The sequence below is a fragment of the Emys orbicularis genome, chromosome 4, assembly GCF_028017835.1.
Source record: "Emys orbicularis isolate rEmyOrb1 chromosome 4, rEmyOrb1.hap1, whole genome shotgun sequence".
Taxonomy (NCBI): Eukaryota; Metazoa; Chordata; order Testudines; family Emydidae; genus Emys; species Emys orbicularis.
Window position 1 is genome coordinate 59,448,388 of NC_088686.1, and position 15,862 is coordinate 59,464,249.

At 42.1% G+C, this 15,862-nt stretch overlaps 1 protein-coding gene across 1 annotated transcript in view; it reads left to right on the forward strand.

The window, feature by feature from the left end:
* Window positions 1-15,862, forward strand: part of RYR3 (ryanodine receptor 3) — a 625,867-nt gene that overhangs the window by 526,337 nt on the left and 83,668 nt on the right. The window contains exons 82-90 of the mRNA XM_065402721.1: window positions 7,923-8,022; window positions 8,224-8,303; window positions 8,630-8,706; window positions 10,882-10,955; window positions 11,216-11,233; window positions 11,700-11,780; window positions 12,284-12,372; window positions 12,955-13,083; window positions 13,463-13,567. Coding sequence (XP_065258793.1) covers window positions 7,923-8,022; window positions 8,224-8,303; window positions 8,630-8,706; window positions 10,882-10,955; window positions 11,216-11,233; window positions 11,700-11,780; window positions 12,284-12,372; window positions 12,955-13,083; window positions 13,463-13,567 — 753 coding nt within the window. The remainder of the gene's footprint in view (window positions 1-7,922; window positions 8,023-8,223; window positions 8,304-8,629; window positions 8,707-10,881; window positions 10,956-11,215; window positions 11,234-11,699; window positions 11,781-12,283; window positions 12,373-12,954; window positions 13,084-13,462; window positions 13,568-15,862) is intronic.

A 15,862-nucleotide genomic window follows, 5' to 3' on the forward strand; every position in this document is an offset into this window, starting at 1 on the left:
AAATTTACAGATAGGTAAAGAATGAAAAATGCTGCTTGAGATCTTAATAGAGTTTGATTTTAAGATATTTACTTCCTGTTTTGACAATTTGTGTTTCAATGGTTATAAAGCTTTAATATTTTGAAACTCAATGTCTATTGTCTGATTTCTGTCTGTCTGATTTCCCCCAGAGTTTCCTGCAATTGTGAAAATGTAAATAGATAAAAATTGAAAAAATGCTAAAAAATAAACATGATCAGTCAAAATTATTTTTAAAAAATAATAAATTCTGCCAGCTGAGCTATATTTTGTTTTCATTTCTTCTTACTTTCCCTTCTGCTGACTCTGCTCTAGCTCACACCTCAACACTCCCTTAGTTTCCTTCTCCCACTGTCATCTTTTTGTCGTCTTCCATGCTGCCCCTAATACCTGGAGCAGTTCAATCTTTTGGAGCATCATGCAACCATCCTTATTTCATTAATCTGTCTATCAAATACATTTATTCTACATAGTTTATCAGTTAATCTAGCAATGGACCTAGAAAGGAGTATTCACGGCTATTATCATGCACATGGAGTCATGGCTCCATGCATCAGGGTTCCCAAGGGAGGTCCAGAATACCATTGAGGACCTCCCCTTTGATGAATCACACCTCTTCAACCTCTTTTCAATGGACAAGTCCCTCCATGAAGGATTCCAGGGCTACCCTCTGTTTGCTGGGGATATACATGCCTGCTCCAAGAGGAAGTTTCACCGCCCATTGCTCAAATCTAGATATGTGGCTCAGCAGTTTTTCCACCAGAGTCCCTATGAACCACCACATAAGAGACAGAGGGGTCAAAAGTCCCATTTTCCTACACCATCTGTAACAGGCTGAACACCTCAATCTCAGCCCCTGGCTCAACGTTATTATTGACAGGATCTTAAGAGCCGCAAAACACTAAGACCAACACCTCAACCCCCTCACACCATTTGGGGGTCGTTTAGCACTCCTTTTAAACACCTGGAGTGCAGTAACAATGGACAAGTGGGTGCTGAACATCATCCACTTTGGCTAAACAATAGAGTTTGCATCCCTACTTCCTCCAAAAAACCCATCCCCACTCACCTTTGGGGACCACTCTGATGAGAGTATTCTCAAACAAGAGGTGACAGTGCAGTGACAAGCAATAAAATACATCCCTTCTCAATACCAAGAAAAGGTTTTACTTTACCTACTTCCTGATACCCAAAAAAGAAGACTGGTTGGAGACCAATCCTCGACCTCTGCCATCTCAACCACTTCATTCACAAACTCAGATTTTACATGCTCCCCTTGGCAGCTATAATTCCATCTTTAGAAAAGGGCATGTGGTTCATGGCTCTCGATATGAAGGACAAGTACTTTCATGTAGACATTCATCCTGCTCACAAATGCTTTCTGAGATTCATGGAAGGCTCCGACCATTTTCAGCACCAAGTACACTCCTTCAGAATAGTGACCTTTACCAAGATACAGTGCTGGCCTTACCATGAGGCGAACTGAGGCGGCCACTTCAGATGCCAGAGTGTGGGGACGCCACTAGGACCCAGAGTGTAGAAAATTGTGTCTGCTGCTGGTGCATATGTATTCTCTCTGCTCTAGATGCATAGAGATGGTGGAGTGCTGTGCTGGAGGAAGGAGGGCACAGGAGACATAACAGGCAAGCAGGAGAAAAGGTGAGGGAATAACGGAAAGCAGCAGGAGCTGCAGGGAGAGAGAGGAGGAGGAGCCTCTTATGTACCTCTCTAGCACCCCCAGGAGCATGGACTGATTAACACCAGCTTCTCAGGGAGCTTCCTGTTTCCTGCTGCTTCCTTGAACCCACTTGAGGAGAACAGGCAGTCAACTGAAGTAGTAGGAGCCAGTTAGGTCCTTAAGATATTGATATCTTCCCTCACTCGGGCCCTGCTACCAGCCTGCTTATTTGTCCCCTTCAATTGAGTGTTGAGAGCCACTCTAGGTGGCACAGAACAGCAGTCATGAGTGAAAGAAGAAAACGCCCCTCTGGGGCAGCATTCAGAAAAAGAAAGAAAGCAAAGGAAGCTTTTCTATCTAAGCAGGAAGGAACTCTCCTGAGATACATAGACACAAATGTTCACGGTGAGCCTTCCGGCCCCAGTGAGGATGTGAGTAGTGAGGAGATGCCTGATCTTCCAGTTAGTCAGAGTTCAGGTGACCTGGCAGCTACTGAAGCATCCATATCTCCATCTCAAATGGATGTAACCATGCACATTCCTGAAGAAAAGTGTAGATCAGAGAAGAATGTGGTGGAGACGCAAGAAACAGCTGCTGCTGAGTTTAGTTCCTTAAGTCTAGATGATCCAGGACTGTGGACCCACTTGAGCAGTAGCCTGAGGGTCTTCCTTGTACTGCATGGGCCACAGTAAGTGGAAAAACTTCATGTTCCCCAAAGACAATGAAAATAGAAGTTTCCATCCAACACATTACTGGTGCAAAATCCCCAATGGTGACAAAGTGGAGAGGCCCTGACTTATGTACTCAAAAACCGAGAATGCTGCATACTGTTTTTGTTGCAAACTCTTCCAGTCTAATGGTCCAGCCACATTGGGTTCTACAGGAACAAAGGACTGGAAAAATCTGGCTAGAAATCTGGCATGCCATGAGAAGGCAACAAATCACCAGAGAGCATTCCATAGGTGGAAAAAGCTTGAGGTTAAAGACCACCATAGATGATCAGCATCAAGAGAAGATTGCATCAGTCTCTTTACTGGCAAAATGTTCTGAAAAGGCTCATTGCCATTGTGAGAATGCTTGCTACCCAAAACCTAGCATTGTGTGGCACTTCAGATCAGCTGTATGTGCCAAACAATGGAAACTTCCTTAAAATTGTGGAGCTGATGGCTGAGTTTGATACTGTACTCCAGGAGCATCTAAGAAGAGTCACCACCCAAGAAATGTACACACATCACTACCCTGGAAAAACAATTCAAAATGAGATCATACAGTTACTGGCAACAAAAGTCAAACAGAAGATTGTGGCAGATCTGAAGTCAGCAAGATATTACTCTGTTATTCTGGACTGCACACCTGACATCAGCCATACGGAGCAAATGACTTTAATGGTGTGTTTTGTAACAACAACAGAACCTAGTGAAAATGTCCCTGCAATGGTGACTGTCAGAGAGCATTTTTTAGAATTTATTGACATTGATGATACTACAGGAGCTGGTATGACAAATGTGCTTCTTAAAAAGCTGGAAGATACGGGAATTGCAATAGCTGACATGAGAGGTCAGGGCTACGACAATGGTGCCAACATGAGAGGAAAGAACAGAGGAGTGCAGACACAGATCCGAGAGTTAAACTCTCGAGCTTTTTTTGTCCCATGCCGTTCTCATTCATTGAACTTGGTGGTCAGTGATGCAGCATCAGCTTCTAGTGAGGCTGCTGAATTTTTTAATGTAATTCAAAGCATCTGTGTATTTTTCTCTGCATCAACTCATCAATGGCAAATTTTGAAGCAACATCTGGGAACATCCTCTCTGACACTGAAACCAGTGAGTGCCCCACGATGGGAAAGTCGAGTGGAGGCGATAAAGCCTATCAAACACCTAATTGGGAAGATAGATGATGCCATAGTTGCCATTATGGAGGATAATGCTATGACAGGAAATGGAGAACAGTGGCAGAGGGAAATGGAATCACCAGAAACATACATAACTTCAAATTTCTGTGTGGCTTAGTGTTGTGGCATGACATACTGTTTGAAATAAATGTTGTAAGCAAGAGACTCCAAGGTGTTGACCTTGATATATCTGGAGCAATGGAACAACTGGACAAAGCAAAGTCATACCTACAGTCTTACTGGTCAGATGAGGGATTTCAAAACGTTCTGAAGAGTGCGCAGAAGTTGGCAGAGGAACTTCACACTGAAGCTATTTTCCCACCCATTCAAGAATACAAGAAGAAGAAGACATATTGATTACGAGGCACGGGATAATCCCATAAGAGACCCCAAACAACAATTCAAAGTTGAATTCTTTAACCAGGTGCTAGATTGTGCAATACAGTCAGTCAGTTGAAGAATGTTTCATGCAGCTCAAGGAACACAGTAGTATATTTGGGTTGTTGTATGATATTCCAAAACTCCTCACTGTACCTGAAGAAGACCTACACCAGCAATGCAGAGCACTAGAGATAGTGTTGATACATGATGACATGCGCAATATTGATGCAAGTGATTTAGGTGATGAACTGAAAGCCCTTTCAAGATACATTTCAGCAGGATCAACTCCAAAGGTTGTTCTGGAATATATGTGCACAAATAAGATGACCACCCTCTTTCCAAATGCTTTTGTTGCTCTGCGCATACTTCTAACACTTCCTGTAACAGTTGCTAATTGAGAACGCAGCTTCTCCAAGCTGAAGTTAATAAAAACACATCTCCGCTCCACAGTGACACAGGAGAGGCTGGTCGACCTTGCAACCTTCTCAATAGAGCATGAGCTGGCCCAGACTGTGGACCTTCAGGAAGCAGTTCAAATCTTTGCAACCAAGAGGCATGGAAAGCACCACTTTGATTATTCAAACAGATGAAAATGCCAGTGTTTACTATGCAGACAAGAAAAGTTACATTTGTTGTTCAGGCGTTTGAAAGTTAAGTGTTACTTAACATTTTTGAACAAGGCATCTTAAGTTGTTATGTCTCCTTTATTGGGGTAGGTAGCAGAGCAGTACCATGAGAGGATTAGAACAGGAAGAAGGCAGAATTGAGACCTTTCAAAGTTTTGGCCCAAGTGAGGGAGCATGGGGGCATCATTTGAGCTCCCCGCCTCAGGTGCCAAAATGTTGTGGGCCGGTCCTGCCAAGATATTCTCAGTAGTAGCAGCCCACATCAGACATCATGATCTCAATGACTGGATCCTTGTTGCCAAGTCCTGCCAGGAAGCCTATGCATCCCCTTCCATGATGCTACACATCCTCTCTTCACTGGGAGTCAGAATGAATGTTAAAAAAATCTGTTCTCACCCCCACACAATCTCTGGACTTCATCAGGGCAACTTTATATTCTGTCACCGCAAGACTGTACCTGCCCAAGGACAGGTTCCAGACCATGAACAATATCATAACTCATGTCACAAGCAACCTTTGACTACCCATCAAGACATGTCTGTCCCTCTTAGGTTATATGGGTTTGTGCACCTACATCATCCCATTCGCAGGACTCCACCTTCATTGCCTTCAAACTTGGCTTTGGTCAGTATAGTCTCCAAGCCGTCATTCTATGAACCTCATAGTGACAGTTCCGGCCAAGGTATTGTCTTCGCTGCTATTGTGGACAAATCCTCATTGGGTATCTGGCCAGGACCATTATTACAGACGCATCCCTATTAGATTGGGGAGCCCACATGAACAGCCACACAGCACAATGTGCCTGGACATCTTGAGAATCCAGGATGCATGTCAATATCCTGAAGTTTTGAGTAGTCCAGAAGCCATGTGAGTCCTTTCTTCTGTTTATCTGTGCTCACCATGTCCTTATAATGTCAGACAACACTATGACTGTCTTCTACACTAACAAGCAGGGGGGAGCAAGATCCGCCTTCCTATGTACAGAAGCAGTCAGTCTCTGGAACTGGCATATCAGCAATCAAATCACCCTATTGGCAACCTACTTTCAAGGGAAGCAACATGTCTGCTGAGGGAATCTGCAAGCACATTTTCCAATTGACAATGAGAGGGAGCTCCATGACTCAATACTGCATAGTATTTTCACTCAATGGCGGCTCCCAACCAGGGATCTGTTCAGCTCTCAAGTGAACCGGAAATGCACCACATATTGCTTCAGAGGAGCACTAGGTCACCACTCCCAGGGTGACACTCTGCTTCTTCCTTGGTTGGACCAGTTCAATTGTGCCTTCCTTCCATTACCTCTCCTGTCACAAGTTTTACACACAATCCAGCAGGACAGAGCATGGGGCATCCTCATTGCCCCCTTCTGGCCCCACCAGTTCTGGTTTCCCAAGATCCTATGGATGTCATCCTGACCACCAATCATCCTATCAACATTCCCTGAACTCCTGACCCAGTGAGAATGGCAAGATCAAGCACTCCGATCTGTGTACACTCCACCTCAGGGCTTGGTATTTGGATAGGCATCATCCTTAGAACATTCATGCTCCACAGCCATATGAGAAATCCTCTGTAACAGTAGAAAGAACTCTACTACCAAATGTTACCTAGCTAAATAGAAGCACTCCTCTTCTTGAGCATTCCAAAGAGGCATTCTCCCAGAGACTACAAATATTTCTCTCATCTTGGACTATATCTTATCTTTGAAAACATTGTTTGTCCATCAGCTCCTTGCAAGACCACTTGGCGACGTTCAGTGCATACCATCCAACTTCTCAGGGCTACTCAGTCTTTGCACATCCACTGACCAATAGATTCTGGAAAGGCCTAATAAAACCTTCCCACCTACTCAGAAGCCTACTCCCCAGTGGGACCTGAATCTTGTTCTTTCAGTACTCCCAAGTCATCCTCCCGCGCTTTGAGCCTTTAGCTACTTGCTCCATGTCCCTCCTTTCCATAACATCACTTTTCTTGTAGCCATTAACTCAGCAAGAACATTCAAACATAACATTCAAAAACCAGTAGGAGAACACTTTAACTTGTCTGGTCACTCAGTGACAGACCTGCGGGTGGCAATTTTGCAACAGAAAAGCTTCAAAAACAGACTCCAACAAGAAACTGCTGAGCTTGAATTGATATGCAAACTAGATACAATCAATTTAGGCTTGAATAGAGACTGGGAATGTCTGAGCCATTACAAACATTGAATCTATCTCCCCATGTAAGTATTCTCATCAAACTGTCTGTACTGGGCTATATTGATTATCACTTCAAAAGTTTTTTTCTCTTACTTAATTGGCCTCTCAGAGTTGGTAAGACAACTCCCACCTTTTCATGCTCTCTGTATGTGTATATATATCTCCTCAATATATGTTCCATTCTATGCATCCGAAGAAGTGGGCTGTAGCCCACGAAAGCTTATGCTCAGATAAATTTGTTAGTCTCTAAGGTGCCACAAGTACTCCCGTTCTTTTTGCAAAATGTAATAGTATACCAGTCAGTCAGGCTTTATTTCTTTAACCAACATTATAACTGATTTGAATATTAGTTATGTACATAGTGGATATACCTAACAAATAAACACAAGTAGATTGAAAGAGAAGTCCTCGGTACAAATAAATCCAAATTATTGTGTATTTTTGTGATCATAAAAACTGCTCCATTAAAGAGATTCGAACATGCAGACTACAGGCAGGAAGCAGCAGTATGAGGGGAAGAACTGGTTTAGGAAGTGGCATCCAGGAATGGTAAAGGTTCTGCAGGAAGAGGGAGGTGGTTTTAATCAGATATTTCCCAACCTTTAATAAAGTTCAGATTATTTTAGGGGCTGAGAAAACATAAAGGTCAGTTCTTATTTCACTTTAGAATCATGGAAGATTAGGGTTGGAAGAGACCTCAGGAGTCATCTAGTCCAACCTCCTGCTCAAAGCCCACTTCTAATTTTGATGATCACATTTGGCACAAGCACACAGATCTATAGTCAACAAAATCCATCCTTCAGATTCAGACAATGTTGCCTATTTTAAATTTTCTTGTTGCTGAATATTTTCCACCCTCTTGTAGAGGAGATGTACAGGTGAGGAATAGATGAATTAAGGAACAGAAGGTTTAAAGAGTAAAAACACTGTGTATAAACAACACTCCTTTAAAAGATGGAGCAGTTTGAGAGAGAAGCCTATCTTCTGCCCACCAGGTGCATTATGGATCAGATTTTGTGGTCCAGCCAAGCTCTGCCTGAGTGCAGCTAATCTGACTCTATAGCCGTACTGGTCATGCTGTATGTACATGCAAATAGTGCATTCATTGTGGTGTTTGTTTCCAAACTCAGGAGAAAGAAATGGAAAAGCAGAAAACTCTTTATCAGCAAGCTCGTCTGCACGATCGTGGAGCTGCTGAGATGGTTCTTCAGATGATTAGTGCAAGCAAAGGTAAAGTTCTGTGAAGTATTTAAATTATGTTAAACCTATATGCAATTATATAAATATATCAGCTTACTAAGTGCATGGTATATAATAAATCAGAATTAAATGCATATTATGAACTACATTAGGTATAGTCTCTGTTCTGTTTTTCCAATCTAATCAGTTATGTTAGCACAGATTTTAATTATTATATGATTGTTTTGACAGGTGAACTGGGCCCCATGGTTATTGAAACATTAAAACTTGGCATTGCCATTCTAAATGCTGGTAATACCTTAGTTCAGCAGGTAACAATATTTAACTTTTACAAGCCTTCTCTTTGTAAAGGAAGCATATTATTTTGAGAATTTTAGTTTATTACTACTGCTCTTATGCTAAGAGGAGTTTGGTTAATTTTAGATTAGATGGCAAAAAATGTGGGGAGTAATATTCTGGCTGGTTGAACAATTAGATGCATACTAACATGATTAAGGCTAAAGCAAACTACGTTTTAATCAAAGCAAAGATCAAATATATTACTGGCCAGTTTTGTCAATATGACAATGATAATTTGGCAAATTGTCAAATTATGATGATTTTTATATAGTTTTTCCTAAATCTCTCTCTCCTCTAGAAAATGTTAGATTACCTTAAAGAGAAGAAGGATGCTGGATTTTTTCAGAGTCTCTCTGGCTTAATGCAGTCTTGCAGGTAAAAGCACAAACCATGTTGTTACAGCTTTAGTAGCATCTAGGTTGGTGGCTAATTGCTCAGAGTTGGTGCATTTTGAAGGTTTGGATTACAGCAGTCGACAACTGAGCTGGGAATTGATCTAGAGGGAATTGTATTTGTGGATCTTAGGCACTTAAGAAGAGTAAGTTCATCTGTGGAATATTCTTCCAAGAGAAAATAAAGCGTAGGCTGACCTTGTATTTCTTAGCAAGCATATATAAGAGTAATACAGCATTTAGTAGGTTTTATCTCAGTGGTGATCTGCAATGACAGTAGTACCTGTTGCCCATGTGTGTCTTTCTGGGCAATAGTAAAAACAAAGTTCATTTGAAGACAGACCATAAAATGTAAAGGACACTGGAAACAATATGCTAGTGTTTCCGTTTTTGGTTTTAATAATATCACTGTGAATAAAAACAAGTGCATGTGTCACTGTGAAACTAAATGAACTGCACTAGCTAAAAAAATTAAAATGTATTCAGATTAGAGAAATAAAATTATTTCACCAGTGTACAGAGAGAGGTTACCATCTTCTGTTCTGGGAAATGAGCTTTGCTGTATTAGCAATAAAAATTATTCCTGGGGGAATTCTGCGCCATTGCACATGCACAGAATTTATGTCCCCCGCAGATTTCTTTGCTTCCCCACAGAAAAATGACTTTTTGATGGGGAAGCAAAGGGAAGCCACAAGAACGGTCATGCTCTCTAGCAGTATGTTTCGGGTGCCCAGGGCAGCCGCCAGAGAGGTAAATCACTGTGGGGCAGGGAGCAGGACTTGGGAAGACCTGGCTGGTGGCTCCTATCCTATGGTGGGCTCAGCTGCTAGTCCCGGCTGGGATGTGGATGTTGGAGCCAGATCAGACCACCCTCAGATTTCTCCGCAGCTGCAGGAAGCTCTGAAAATCCCGGCCCCACTTGCTGCACCTATCACTCCTCCACTGCAGGGGGAGGTATCCCTGTACAGGGAGCTGCTCCCCCATCCGCCCAATCCCCATGCATCCAGACCCCCTCATACCCAGACTCTCCCGCCGAGTCTCACACACACACACCCCACACTCAGAACCCCGCTGATGAGCCCCACTCACCCTGCAACTGGACCATTGCGACAAGCCACCTGTACCCAGATCCCCTCCCCATCAAGCCCCAACCAGCTGCAGCTGGATCCACACTCCACTGAGCCTCACTCCCCCAGTATCTGGACCCCCCACTGAGCCCCCAACAATCAGACCCCCGCCACGCTCTATCCCCCTGCTGAGCTCCAACCACCTTCATCTGGACCCTCCTGCAGAGTCCAATACCATTGCACCCAGAACCCCCCAACAAGCTCCCGCACCCAGATCCACCACTGAGCACACCAAGATTGACCCACACAGAACTCTCTCAACCCACACCTGGATCCCCCCACACTAAGCCCCTGCACACTTGGATCCTGCCTTGCTGAGGCCCTGGAGTGTTTCTGGAGCAGGCCCAGTCCTTGCGCTGTGTCAGGGTTGGGTGCAGCCTCATCACTGAGTCCCTGTCCTGGGGGGAGGGGGCAGGGAGCTACACAGTGATCTCCCACCTTTGTGCAGCCAGTGGCCTGTGCTCCCCAATTCCATGCTGGAGCCTCCAGATTTATTTAACAAATAAAATTTGCAGAATTTTAAAATATTGTGTGCAGAATTTTTAATTTTTTTGGTGCAGAATGCCCTCAGGAGTAGAAAATCAATCTTTCAATACATTTTGACCTTGCAAGACAATTAGACTCTCAACTGGTTCCTTTTAAATGATAACAGTTTGGTAGAAACCATACGAATGAGAAATAAAGTGAACTCAAATTATGACCTTTTTGGGGGTGGGGCATGATTGAATAATATTTTGGGTTCCTTTTCTCTTCTACATATAGATGTGTAACTCCTCTTGATATTAATGATAGTAATAGGTGTATATCAAGAGGAGATTTAAACCTGTATCTTTTCAGAAACAGACACTGGGCCCATATCCCCCTCCAAACCCTTTTATTTAAAACATGTTTCATTTTATATATACGAGTCTGTGTGTATCACAATGGGTAAAACGTGTGGGTCAAGGCTTCCAGAGAGTTCATGGAGGAAATTAATTTTGCCGTTACATACAGCAGTAGAACTTTCTCAATTTTCTGTGCTTTGTTAAAAGTGTTCTTGACTTGAATGCATTTGAGAGACAGAATAAAGCAGAAGGCCTTGGAATGGTTACTGAAGAAGGAACTCGTAAGTACAATGAATAAAACCCATTTAATTCAAGTAGCAATTAAAGAGTTTATTATGCTTCCTTCTAAAACTGGAATTTTCAGGGCTGTTTTAGCACATTGCTCTCTTTATTGATAGCCTCATTAAAATTAGGATTAGATTAGCCTTTTTAACATGGTTAATGTTTATTAAAATTCTAGCAGTAAACATTTGAACGGAAATTATCATGTAACTTACAATTTGCTTATCCTGTATTCTTATTATTTTTCTCTGATCCACAGTCATCGTTCGTGAGCGTGGTACGTTTGGGTTTACAGCTTTTGATGCTATTGTGTGTTGCAAATACAGAAAGAAATCTTCTTTAATTGCATCTTCCCAGACATCCTTTAGGTTTAGTTTTATGGTCTGCAGCAGGTTGCGTGTTGAGCTTGGACAAAGAGTTTGATGCTTAATTAAAGAAGTGTCTTTCATATTTAAGGCATGGTTTTATTGACAACTAACCATTTACTTATTAGAACTTTAGTCCAGTAGTTTTTACCATGAATGCATTGGAGTGCTAAATATTTTGGCTTTTGCTTTTTCTGTTTCATAATTTGTTTTATTATCATTACTCTCAGTACATTTATTTAAAATTACTTTAAAGCAGCTTACAGTATTTGCTTTTTATTAGAATCACTTATTTTGAAGGACGCTGTTTGAAGAATATATGTTTTGCATGTTTCATAATGAACAATGATCACATTCATTGTACTATATATTTTCAAGGTGAGAAAGTGCTACAGAATGATGAGTTTACTCGAGATCTGTTTAGATTTTTACAGCTGCTTTGTGAAGGTCATAACAATGGTAAGTAGACTGGAATGAATTTTCAGGAAAGTGATTGTATTCAGACTCTTAAAAGGAAGGACAGTAGTCCTTAGTATTGATGCTATTCAAATTGACTTTCTGTTTTTTGCTAAAGGTAATCAAGTCAACACTCTAAGCTAAAGTGGTTCTTCAAAATGTGACAAACCATGCAAACTAATCAACATTCACTCTTTAACTTTCACTCTTTAACTAACAGTCGTAATGACATTCCAGAATTTATGCATCTCACCATTAATAGAAAGATGGATGGCAAGATATTCACAAAAAAGTTCTTGTTATATGTTTAAATTATGATATATTTCAATAAAATTTCCAGAATCTTTGATAAGCATCAGTGCTTTTAAGTGTAGTGTATATGAGATGGTCTTTCACAATTAGTAGCTATAAGAGTAACTTTCCTCTTTCATATAGTGGAATAATCTCCTATTTTTTTGTTTCTTATACATATATATTTATCAAACACAAATTATTTGTGATTTCAGATTTTCAGAATTTCCTGCGTACTCAGATGGGCAACACTACAACAGTGAATATTATTATCAGCACTGTTGACTATCTCTTACGTCTTCAGGTAAAAAAAAAAAAAAAAAAAGACAAAGACAAAACAAAGAATAAATTATTCCCCTCCCCTTGCACTTTTGTGAGGCTAACACGAGGAGCAGCACTAGCTTTGTGTAGTCTTTGCACTGGGAGTATCACAAAGATCACTTTGTGCCCACCCCTGTGCAGGTGAATGAGGAAGATGCCTGCAGCCTCTGCTCTCTCATCTGGTGCACATGCTCATGGCTGCACATATTTTGGATGGACTTAATTTCATTTGTGTTTACTAGTGTGGTTAATCCTGTATATGAAGTTGACCTGTAACTAACAGCTTTAATATTAAAGTGTACGCACTTGTTATCTTCATTTTTAAACAACCCTTAACTGTCAGATGTGCCTTTGTAAAACAACTGAGTGATAATGCATTTCAGTATTGATAACTGCAGAACACATAATTGGACAAAATTGTATAACATTATTGTGGTTAGAAATAAAAGCACATAAAAATGTGAAATCCTATCTACCATTTCAATTTCTGTTGATGTGATAATGTATGGTAATTGCTGAACATATAATATGAGAGTGGAAAAATATAATTGTCATTTGTTCTTAGGAATCAATTAGTGACTTCTATTGGTACTATTCAGGAAAAAACGTGATTGATGAATCTGGACAGCGTAACTTCTCTAAAGCTTTGGCTGTTACCAAACAAATGTTCAACTCACTTACAGAATATATCCAGGTAAATGGAAACCTGACACAGGGATGTTCAAATTTCAATATTTACAGTAAATGTATTTACATATACACTGCCTGATCCTCAGCTGGTGTAAGTCGGCAATTGACATAGCTTCATCTTCATTGATTTGAACTGAGCTATGCTCAATTACATCAATTGTGGATCTGGTCCATAATGTAAAAATCTATAGATATTTTTGTGATTGTCTAATGCGTAACATTCACAACCTATGTGGTGATTATATTTTGGAAGACATTCTAGAATAACTTCATGGAAAATTGTACTTATTTCTTGGATTGCTCAACTAGGAGCCTTAAATAGGAAAAGTATTTCTTAACCCGATTGATACATATTTTTTCTTTACGCTTTTCTTTATTTTTAGGGTCCTTGCATAGGTAACCAGCAGAGTCTGGCTCACAGTAGGCTGTGGGATGCAGTTGTTGGCTTCCTTCATGTCTTTGCTAACATGCAAATGAAACTCTCTAAGGTATTTTCAGTTGTTCAACAATTATCTATAGTGCATCTATATTGTAAGCATAAAGTGCAATAAAATGTGCAGTGAAAGCTATAAGTCAATTAGGAGTATGGTCTCTGTTCAGTTGTGTATAGCATTCTTATTTTCATTATGTAACAAATAGCTCTAAACTTAGATGATAGCCCTAGAAAAAACTGTTGGGTCTTCTGCTCTATGAATTATGATTCTCCTCCTGTGCTCAAGTGAGTCAGCTAACCTCTTAAACATGTCCACATACAGTGTGCTTCAGTTATCTCTTCAGACACATCATTCATTACCTAATTGCCCTTATATGGCTAAGGGACTTTTTTTTTTTTTTTTAATGGCCAGCCTACAAGTACCATGTTAATGAGTCTGAAGCTCCTTATTCACAGCCACTTTAAATAATCTGGTGGTTTTTGCTTTTTTCAAAAGATTTCTCTCTGAAATTAGGTGCTTTCCATCAGTTGAGAACATACAAGTGGTGCATTTAAGTTCTACAGTTTTCAAAGATGTTTACCATTTTCAGCAATAGCTATGTAACAAGAAAGTTCATGAAAATGGTAAAATCTCTCAGTATAATATAAATTTTATATGGCATCCATCATATTTGCTTTAGATTTAAAAAAATACAGTAAAATGTTTTAAAGAAATAAATCCTCATTTCACTGATAGGGTATTTGCATCTATGTCAAAAAAGAACAGAACCGATTAGCATATTTACAATTTACATTGTGATAATAGATACAGGTTATTTTTAAAGGTTCTTACTCCCCCAGGAATTCTGTGCCACTGCGCATGCACAGAATTTATGTCCCCCGCTGATTTCTTTGCTTCCCTGTAGAAAAAAGACTTTCTGACAGGGAAGCAAAGGGAAGCTGCAAGAGCAGTCATACACCACTCCCTAGCAGTGCAGGTACATAGTTTCAGGCAGCCTGCAGAGAGGTAAATCACCATGAGGCTGGGGACACCCCACCCAGTGACTCCTACCCTGAGCCTGGAACAGCTGCTAGTCCCGGCTGGGCTGGAGGCAGGAGAGGATGGGACTTCCTCTTCCCCTGCCAAGGCGTGGTTGGGACTGTGTCAGACCAAGACCCAGAAACCTCTCCCAGCTGCAGGAAGCTCGTTATCCTCTCCTGCCCCCATCACTCCTCAGCTGCAGGGGGAGGAATCACTGTATGGGGAGCTGCTCCCCCATCCACCCAATCCCTATGCATCCGGACCTCCCATACCCAGACACCCCCGCCAAGCCTCACCCCATACACCCAGAATCCACCATACCTGAACCCCACTGCACTGGACCCTAACCCCTGCATTTGGCGCTCCACTGCATCCAGACCCTTGACTCAGAACCCCCCCCCCACCCCTGCACTCAGACCATCCCCCACTGAGCTCCCTGCACTCAAACCCCCACACTGACAAGCCCCATCCCTCCTGCACCACCCTGAGCCCCCACATCCAGACCCCCATGCCACTGACCCTCAACTAGCTGTACCCAGACCCCCACCCCACCAAGCCCCACTCCCCCAGTACCCAAACTCCCTTGCTGAGACTTCCACATGCAGACCCCTCTGCTGAGCCCCAACCACCTTCACCTGGAAGCCCCTGCAGAGTCCCATTACCCCTGCACCTGGAACCCCCCCAATGAGCCTGTGTGCATCCAGATCCCCCCACACCTAGACCCCCCCATTGAGCTGCCTGCACCCAGATTGTCCCACAAAGAATCCTCTCACCCCACACCTGGATCGCCCCACACTGATCCCCTTCACACTTTGGATCCTGCCTGGTTGAGCCTGCCTGCCCCCACCTGGTGCACCTGGCAGAGAGAGGCAGGGCCCCAGGGTGTTTCTGGGGCTGGGACAGGCTCAGGCCTTATGCTGTGTCAGAGTCAGGTGCAGTCTCACCGCTGAGTCCGTGTCCTGGGGTGGGGATGGGGGCCTGCTGGGTGATCTCCCACCTTCGTGCAGCCAGTGGCCTGAGCTCCCCAATGCCACGCTGGAGCCTCTGCATTTATTTATTGACAAATAAAACTTGCAGAATTTTAAAATATTGTGTGCAGAATTTTAATTTTTTGGCACAGAATGGCCTCAGGAGTAAAAGGTCTTTCTGCCAGCTTCCTCCCTCCCCAGTAGAGCTGTGTGGGAATAGGATTTTCTGAGCCACACACACGGGGGGGGGGGAAATATTCCAAATTGGAACAAAAAACAAAATCTCAATTTTTTTCTCAGGTAGAAAAGACGAGAAAAATACCATTTGGGGGGAAATGAATTTTTGGCTTCTCAGCTTCTT